The 9,561-nt window shown below is 37.3% G+C and overlaps 1 protein-coding gene and 1 long non-coding RNA gene across 3 annotated transcripts; one reads left to right on the plus strand and one right to left on the minus strand.

Annotated features, from left to right (window-relative positions):
- Nucleotides 1-681: 681 nt before the first annotated feature.
- On the minus strand, nt 682-7,924 carry LOC131146897 (COBRA-like protein 4). 2 transcript variants are annotated; one of them, XM_058096739.1, is made up of 6 exons: nt 7,909-7,924; nt 4,655-4,734; nt 4,044-4,500; nt 3,545-3,692; nt 2,650-2,936; nt 682-1,022 (listed from the first exon to the last, which is right to left on the minus strand). In XM_058096739.1, exons 1-6 carry the CDS (start codon nt 7,922-7,924, stop codon nt 736-738), a joined length of 1,275 nt encoding a protein of 424 aa, XP_057952722.1. In that variant the 3' UTR covers nt 682-735. The 2 variants fall into 2 exon arrangements, with proteins under 2 accessions (XP_057952722.1, XP_057952721.1); XM_058096738.1 differs by lacking the exon at nt 7,909-7,924 and adding an exon at nt 4,870-5,064.
- Nucleotides 3,581-5,785, plus strand: LOC131146898 (uncharacterized). The gene is made up of 2 exons (XR_009134486.1): nt 3,581-3,783; nt 3,932-5,785. It is a non-coding gene; the product is annotated as an uncharacterized LOC131146898 (long non-coding RNA).
- Nucleotides 7,925-9,561: the final 1,637 nt, after the last annotated feature.

Genomic DNA, 9,561 nt, shown 5'->3' on the forward strand with positions numbered 1-9,561 from the left:
TAGAGATAATTTTGGTTGACTATGTTGAAATGTGGCATTTTTTTATCAATGCCTTTTGTTTTATTCATTTTTACTCAGTTGAGATCTGTCTTATGCAATTTTAAACTAATTATTAATATTAACAATTTTCTTTTGTGATAGATGTTTTTTGAATCTTGTGATGGATTTTTGTGTTCAATTATAAGGATTTTACATATTAATGTTGCAGGTCATATGAAAATTAGATTGTCCAATATATAAGGAAGATATTGTAAAAAATTTGGCATGCATTTTAAATATTTTAATTTTTAAAATGAATTTATTCTCATTTTAACATATTATTTATTATAATTATAGACATGCTACAAGATAAATATTACATTAGATAAACATATCTCATGCATCTCATAGGTTTCTTTTGATATAGATGATAACCGTCCTTTGTTTATTCCTTATTATTTCATCCAAAAACTGTATAAAAAAGATATAGGCATTCCCATGGTGAAATTTGAGGAATAGTTTTTCCTTCTCATATACCACGTTGGGGGTAGCGGAATAATCATAAATCATACAGTATCTCCTATAGTTGTCACCTATAGTTTTAATCTACTTAACTCATTCAACTTCATTAATATCATGTCAATCATACCTCTACTGCATCTTCACTTGCCAGTATTGTTTCTTTTCTTGTAGATGCATGTAGAACCAACTTGCTTTATTTTTTGGGAACTTTCATCATCCCCAATAGGAGATTGATCAAAAAATGGAGGATATCATAAAAAACATAGAAAATATTGTCAAAAATGAGATTGGATTTGGGTTTGGATAGGCAAAATTGGGTAAATGAGGGTATGTCTCCGGCGGCGGCAGCATGCACTCATCGCCATTAAAGTAAACTTTCCGGGGAAAAGCCCATCCTTGCTTCAGGGTGAATGTTTCCTTGTTCTTTAGAAAAAGCACCTCTGACTGCACATTTCCGCCAGGTCCAGCTTCCATTAATAGGTCATTATAGAACTTCAATCCATAGAACATCGCCGTGTCATCTGCGAGTATAAGTTTTTTTTATTTGAAATGAAAACAACTCCAAAAGCATAGGATTGTGGGGAGTGGGTATTTGAGAAGTGGGGGTGAGAAGAGTTTGAACTTAACTAAGACATGTTATTGTTTCGCCTTATAATATATGACTAATTACCATCAATCCTAAAATGTCTAGTGTTGTGAATATGTCTGGAAATTATGCATACAAATGCAACACATCGAAAGAAAACTAGAAGAAAAGCGAGAAATTGCAGTTTTTACGAGGTTTAATATTGTGTTTATGTCCATAAAAGTCATGAAAATTTCTATTTTACTGTCAGTGAAAACTATTTGGGTGAGGGTTTTAATCCTTGATTATATAGCTTGTGCGTTGCTTGTAGTTTAACCGGAAATTTCACGACCTTTAGATAACAATGCAACAGTCTTTGTGCACCCCCAAAGGTTGGCCAGTTGGTTGGTAAGGCATAGAGTAAGAAGCTGGGGGCTTAGCCAGAGTCTATGTGCCTAAGGTTTCCAATTGATGCACGGAAGCCGTGTCCGCATTTCGGACTTTACCTGATCAGCGAGACCTAGGGGGAGGATGCTAATCCGTTGGTTTGGTGCTGCACCAGGGGGTCTGAAGGGTTTGTTGGTGGTTGGAGTTCCTATGTAATAATAAAAAAAAAAGACCATATAACTCAAGAAAGAGACTTATCTTTGGACACTCTCGCGCTAATTTATCTATTTGCTTATTTTTCTCCTATTCTTCTTTAATTCTCTACAACTCTCTCTTTCTCTTTTTCCCTTTTTTCCTTTTTTATCTCTTCTAATATATTTTTGATTATCTCCCTCCTTTCTCTCTCATTCTACAATTTATATTTTGTTACGTTTCTATCTTTTTACCCCTAACTTACATGGGTAAATTGCATGTTTGAGAGGGTAGGATCCTACTTTTTCCATCCTCTTATTATTGTTCACTTATCATTTAAAAGGTGTTTGAAAAATTAATCAACACCCTTGTATAACAATACAAACATGGTATATATCCTAGCATAAAATACCATATTGCACAATTGGTAACTTTTGCATCTTTTGAGAAATTACTATGTTACACTGCCTGACCATGCCACACTTAGAGATTACCAATCAAATCTTTGGTTTTTTATTACTCTCGAAAGAGTTCAATAGAAATAATAATCACCAAGTGAAAATATCCAAAATTCAAGAATTTAGTTAGTTATTTAAAATGTGATGTAGATAGTCTAACCTAACAATTTCTTTGTATATTTTACGTAAGGAGGGGCTCCAATCGTGGGTGAGGGATAGGCTTCAAGTGAATCTCCTTTTCTATATGAATATGATAAGCAAACCTAAGCTCGAAGGTAATGAGTAATCTTATTTATTTATCAATTCTCTTATGTTGTGTTTAGCAAAATGGATTTCAAGTTCTGAATATGGATTTTTACAGATTTAAATGAAATTTTGAATCACTTTTTTGTCTTACATTTTATTCAAATTGAAGGTCTGAACTCCTAACTACTAAACATGAGGTTAAAAATTTCATAACCACAAAACCCTATAAACATAGTGTTTACTTGTGTGGAAGTGCACATCAAAAGCTAGCATTTCAAGTTGGTATGAAGAAATACTCACTAACGGATTGGTAGGGAATGAGGGGCTTGTATTCAAAGCTAAACACCTGGGTGATGTTGCTGAGGTTGGGATGCTGCACCACCAACGTCCAATCTGTGTAGTTCATCCCATAGTTAAAGTTAGTGATGGCCAGCTTTGCTCGCCAGTAGTCCTTGTAGTTGGACTTTATGTGCCAATGCACTCGTATTGGACACATATGTCGTGTGCATTGTAACAGTACAGGTGCGTTATCCCTATCCTTCCCCGTATTGTTCCTTGTCACTGGATCCAATAATTTTGAGTCACTCCTGAAAGTTCACCAAGCAAGTTAGGGTAGTTTTGTTTGTGGAAAATATTTTCTAATTTTTGGTTTTAAATTTTCAAAAATTATAAAAAAATGTTTAAAAACTAAGAAGTACAGTCTTATTTTTATAATTCTTTAAAACATTAGAATAAAAACCCTAATAATAACTGAACAAACCCTACAAGCAGCTTTGTACATTTATATTGACAACTACAAGCATTCATAATAGTAAGCAAAAATTAAAAGAATGGAATATTCAATACAGATTATGATGATTGCGGAATGACATGACACAATGGGAGAAGGCACGGGCAAGGTCCGAGCAGGGAGAGATTATTAAGTAAACTAGTCTACCATGTCATCCATATATTAACCCAATAAACAGGCGACAATTCATGGATTTTTTAAAATTCATTTTGAAAAAAGTGTTAATCATGGTTTACTTATGTGTATACAAATTGTCACGGCTTTATTGAGTTAGTGACATGATAAACATAATCTACCAAATAATTTTTCACAAGGAAGCCTCAACCTTCTCTTGACACATCAGCTCATGATGACATGGCGCATCCAACAAGTTTTCAAATTGAAACTCAATATTGGAAGGCTTACGTGACACAGCTGTTATTATTTTGGCAACCACAAGAGCAAGTTGGGCAAGGAGTGACCGTGTTGTTGTAGAAAGATGACAAGGAGACACAGCAGGTTGGGTTCTTTGATGCCAGAAACTGCGAATAAGTGCACGTCACGTTCCATGTCACTGCATACACAGAAAGGCTTCACCCTGCGGAAACTTAATTTGATAATATATACATGGCATACAAGCTAGCGGTGTTCTTGGATATGATCAGGTATTGGAACTTATCCTGGTTTCTTGTTTTGTAAAACAGAAAATTGAAAGCAAAAACATGTTTCTTTGCTTTTAAATTTTTTTTTTTTGTTTCTCAATGAGAGAATTCCTCCCTTTATATTTCTTTGAAGTATTTTTGTTTTGGAAAGACCAACAGAAGTAGAACAAACAGAAGATGAAAAGCATAAACAGCTCCTCCAAAGCACACTCAAGTCAATCAGATAATTCATAAACATGGGAATTGATGAAGAAGAAACTCACTCAGTGCTTGAGTTCTTCGCCTGCGATCGACCGTGAGGAAGGCCGAGGCAGGCACTTTCCTTGCAGGGCCACAACTGTAGCCTGCTCCCGGACCGAGCAGGGTGAAATTCTTGGGCAGTTTCACTGTTTTATTCGAAGTTCCGGCAACACCAACACCCATCTGGAAGGCTGAGACTGCAGCAGAGGGATCCTGCCCCCACGACGCCAACACGCCGCCCTTGCAGCAATTGGTATACTGCTGGTTGTAAGGAGCTCCAGGGGTCAAATCAACAACTTGAGGACTCCTCTTGCAACAATGTGGAATGTTTGCCTTGAACTTGGAGCAGTCTCCTTGCTCTGCAGCCTGAGCTCCCACCACTGTCCATATGATTTCTTTCTTAGCCCATCGCCACCCCAGAGTCCATCCAGGGCTTAAGATGCGCCGATACGTTTGGAAATTGAAAATGCTCACTGCAGCCTGCGAGGAATTCGGTAAGCAACAAACTGTTTGTCGAAATGCAGAAAATTGAATTGGGATTTCAGTGGTGTTTCCCTCTTTACATTGTTTTCACAATGTGTTGGCATTGGATGAGAGCAAATTAAAACCAATTGAAACTTGTAATGGTGCTTACCAAATAGCCATCTGTAGTCCAAGACATTATATCCCATCTGATGGTTACATTTCCAGTGGGATCCAAGGGATCATAAGCCGCTAAAAATCACAAAAGCAAGTGCAATACCAAATAAACAGATTATTGAATATGGTCATGAACAGTCGGAAAGACTCAGAATACAGAAGAAGAAGAAAGTGCAGTTCTTGACTAGAGAAGATCATGAAAAACCTCACCTGCAGAAGAAAAGATCATGAAAAATAGAATGACTAAGAATGTGTTCTTCACCGCTGCAAATGGGCGACAGCGGGACTGGCATTGGGGGTAAGCATACTTTGTTTCAAAGGGAATTTCATGCTTTGGGCTCACAAGTTTATTAAATTCCATGCCTAAATTTCTCTGTAAAAATTAGTGCTGTGAGATGGCTTAACTACAGGCTGTGAGGTACTTACTCTGTGTTATACTTTCATCTCTCTCTTTCACTATATATCTTCCTCATGCTGACATATATATGCTTGTTTTCAGCTTTTGTGTGGTTCAGTTCCTGCAACTGGAAGCAAGAGATTTGGTGAGAAAAGAAGGGAAGGATGGGGGGAGATTTTGAGATGTTTAAACACAATGGCTAAACGGTCAGTTCTTGGAGAGAGACTATTGAGCACATAAGCTGTAGATCATGTCAGTTTAAGCAGCAAGGACATGTCAAGATTGGACTGCTTAAGTTTATGTTTCCCTTCTCTTCGCTGAACGTGATTTATAATGTGATTTAGGGGACATCCTTTATTCCCAATGCTTGAGTAAGGGACCTTCTAGACAGAATATAAAAACAAAAATGTCATCTATACATAGATGTGACTTTACTACGCTAATCCTAAGCAGCAGCACCACACAGAATATGACAGTACCACTTCCACCCTTGGCATGAAGAGTAAAGATCTTCAAGTGGCAAACTCATCCATATGAGGGAGGGTAGCTCTTTTCCACATTTGAAATAAAGTAAGGCCGCGTTTGGAATTGGGAATGGGATAGAGTTGGAGAAAGTAAATTCCAGTCTAGTCTCTGGGGATGGTAATTCACTCCCATTTATGGGTTTAAATCACTTCATTAGGATTCAAGATCATGAGGTTATAAATAACGATTTTTTTTTTTTAATTTGTGTCCCTGCATTAAAAGTGCAATATATTAATTTTTTTTAGACATAAAAAACTATTTTCCCATCTCTCTCATGAGTACTCCAGTCACGATATCTCGAAACCAAACTCATTTCTACTCCTATTGTTCCAAAGTCATTTTTTCTTGGCATTGTCCCCAACTCAATTCTCATTTTAGGAAATTAATTCAGAATCAAAAGAAGACCTAGTTTAGGTTGTGTTGAAAGCATAAATTTCAAATCTTAAATGCAGATTTATGTGAATTTATACGAAATATAAATTATATATTTTTCCATTAAAATTCATACAAATTTAAATTCCAAATTTCAACAAAGCTAGAACAGGAAATCAGCCTGTTGAAGCTGGGAATAGCCTGATCGGCTGTGGTGAGCTTAGTTATGCCGACTCTATGAACACACTGCGTGGGCTGTGGGCTGGCTTAACTTAAATATTGCACAAGTGGCCTCTCCCATCAGATGACGAATCCCCAACTGCATGCTGACACCTGAACTCTCTCAGGGGCTGCCACCAGAAAACGAATGACATTCACTCACAACTCTAATTGTGATCTATCGTATATATGCATGATGGATGAAGAGCTGTCTGAGTCTCCCCCCACACCCATTATTAGCAAATCCCTTCACAGAAACACTACTTCTATTTTCTTTTCTTTGGAGGCCCATTGGTTCACATTCACACACAACTCATTCACACGCATTGCTTTTGAAGACTTTTGAGGCCATGGATGGAGTTCGCCAGGTTCTTGAAAAGATTTTTTTTCCTCCAATAAAAGAGCACATTGAAGCAACCAATTACCAACATATTTAAGTCTGAAACAAGGAGTGGTGAAGTGGGCAAAACTCATCCAACATAATTAAGTCTAAAACAAGGAGCGGTGAAGTGAGCAAAACTCCTGGGGTCCGTTTGAGATTAACAATTTTACTTGATTTTCTCTTATTTACTTCTCTATTAAATACTATCAAAAAAGAAAATTTATTTTAATGTAACTATAAATTAAGAAAAATTAAATATTAATAATATGCAAAATCAAAAATTTGTTCATAAATTTGATATATATATTTATTTTCCTTCTCTATTAAATACTATAAAAAAAATTATTTTAATATAATAAAAAATTAAGAAATTAATTATATGCAAAATCAAAATTTGGTTCATAGATTTCATATATAAATATTTATATTTATGTTTATTTTTTTTCTTACTTTTCTTAATAACCAAACATGAAAGTGTATTTTTTTTTTAAATTTTTTTTCTTTCCTTTTCCTAATATTTTCCGTATCCCAAACGAAATCTTAGGCTACTCAAATATAAAACACCTAACTGGAAGACAACCAAATAATTCCAGATAATTTGTTTTTGTGTATCAAACTATAATCTAAAGGAAGAGATTTAAAATAATTCCAATTTTTTTTTCCAAATCGGAGAGGTAATAGGACATCCCAATATTGAAATTAGTTAATTTTTCTAAATAAATACAATTTTGCCACTTATCCTAGTGATTTTTTTTTTTCAAACTTTGTTCCTAATAAATAGATTTTTAGTAAAAAAAACACTCAATATTATAAGTCCATGATCATTATAATTTGTAATTATTATAAGGGCATTTCTTTCACGGCTCAAAAAATATTCTCATGAAATGATATTTTTGGGAATCTTATTCCTGTAAATAAGATTCTTGTCTTATAAAAATATTTTTGTTTGATTCATATTATAAGATTCTTATGAACGTATACAGTATTTTCATATTAATGTTTGGTTGAACATGAGAGTATTAATTGAAAGGGGAATAAACAAATACATGGAAAATTTCCAAAACAAAACATGTGAGAAACAAGATGGAGACAAGCACATGCCAAAGAAAATATTCACATGCACGCACAAGACAATATTTACGTGATTCGGTAATTTTGCCTACATCCACGGAGTTGCGGGGATTTCACTATTATCAGGAAAGTATACAGAGTGCAGCAATTACAGTTTCTCTCACTCTCAACAAGGAAGAAACAATGTGCACACACCCTAAACACCAAAGCAAACACATTTGGATCGTGCACACAAGAGTTTCACACTCTCTCCATGCTACTACACCACTCTATGCCGCTCTACACACATAGACGAACATTAGAAATATATATCTTAGGTTTTACAAGATTATAACTTTCGAAATAAGAAAGTTCTGCCGAAATCTCGCACAGAAGATCCTCGCCGTCGACCTAGTAGCACCCCTGTTCCCCATGGTCGCAACCTAATTGAGCCTCGCGGGAAATCAGAAATCTTGAACTTCAGCATCCTCGACCAAGTTGCACCATCTGGTCGAGATGATGGTCGAGCCTATCAGGATCTCGTCCTTTAGGATATCTCAGAATCTCGACTTGGTCGCCCTTCAAGATCTTTTTGGTCGAGCACTTAGGCGAGATTCTTAGTATTTTTGGTCAGGCCTGGGCCGATAGAAGATGACTGCTATAATTGTGACATGTGTTTAATAAATATATGAAGAATAATTACATTTTTGTGACACAAAAACTACTAAGAATACATACTTATACAAATTAACTAAGGTGAGGTTGCCGAGTTTGTAGAGTTTCGTTGTGAAACCTTAGCCGCCGTCGCGAGGGAAGATGATGACGGAGTTGACGACGGCGTTGGGAGAGCCTTGTTGTTCTGCCCCTGATGACGTTTTGGGTCCCTTCTCCGGCTTCTTTGCACGCTCACCCCAGATGGTCGTCGCGAGTGAGGACGACGACGAAGTTGGCATAGTTCTGTGATGACGGCGTCCTGCTCTTCCGTCGCCCCTGACGACGTTTTGGGTCTCCTTCTCCGGCTTCTTTGCACGCTTGCCCCAGACGGAATTTGGGGGTTTCTTAAACTCTTCCCAAGAGGTTTTTGGTGAAACTCTTGTCGCCGTTGCAATGAGAGACGACGACGACGGCGTTGGAGCTTTGACTTCAGCGAGGCTGTTTCATTGCCCCTAAAGGCGTGGGGAGTCACCGTCGGCTATTGGCGGCTAGGGGTGGAGTTGGGACTGAATCTCGTGCAGTTCCAAAGGAAAGGAGGAGGTCTTCGCCAGCACCGCCATCTCCGCTGCTTCGAAGAACTCATTCTTTGTGTCGCCATCTCCCCCGCAGGTTGCAATGGCAGCGGTACTCGTCGGAGAGCAGCAGCGGCTTCGTCTCCAGAGTTGGCAGCGAGTTGGGCTGCAAGAATCTGACGGAGACAACGATGAAGTGGTGACGGCGAATCTATTTTGGCGACATACGGTGACGGAAGACGTAGGTCTACCGCAGGTTGGGTTTTTATTGATTATTTTTTATTTTTTATTTTATTTTGTTTTGGTTTTTGGATTTCAATATGAAAAAAGGTAGCTGATAGACATGACCGCGCCGTCTACGGTCGCTGTTACCAGAGGATTGAGGGGAGGTGTTGACGCTAATTTACGGGTTGCGGGGAGTAGTTCGGGGGATAATAAGGTCGAAAAGGGGGAAGGTTTCGCTGGGGTAAAATCATTTGCGAAAGCCTTGAAGAGACCAATTCCATCTTCAAAATTTAAAATCCCATTGAGAAAATCGAAACTAATTAATGGGGAATTAGGTTTTTTTTTTCTCGGATGTGGAGATGGAAAAAGTTGTTGAGGATCTGAAGTTTGTGTTGGTGCTTAAATTTCTTTCCGCAAAGCCGTCTATTGATGTCCTTCAGAGGCATATTATCCAATCCTAGGGTCTCTCTGCAATCCCAATGATAAGTTTTATGGACAACTATCAT

Source organism: Malania oleifera, chromosome 13 (assembly GCF_029873635.1).
Source record: "Malania oleifera isolate guangnan ecotype guangnan chromosome 13, ASM2987363v1, whole genome shotgun sequence".
NCBI classification, from domain to species: Eukaryota; Viridiplantae; Streptophyta; class Magnoliopsida; order Santalales; family Ximeniaceae; genus Malania; species Malania oleifera.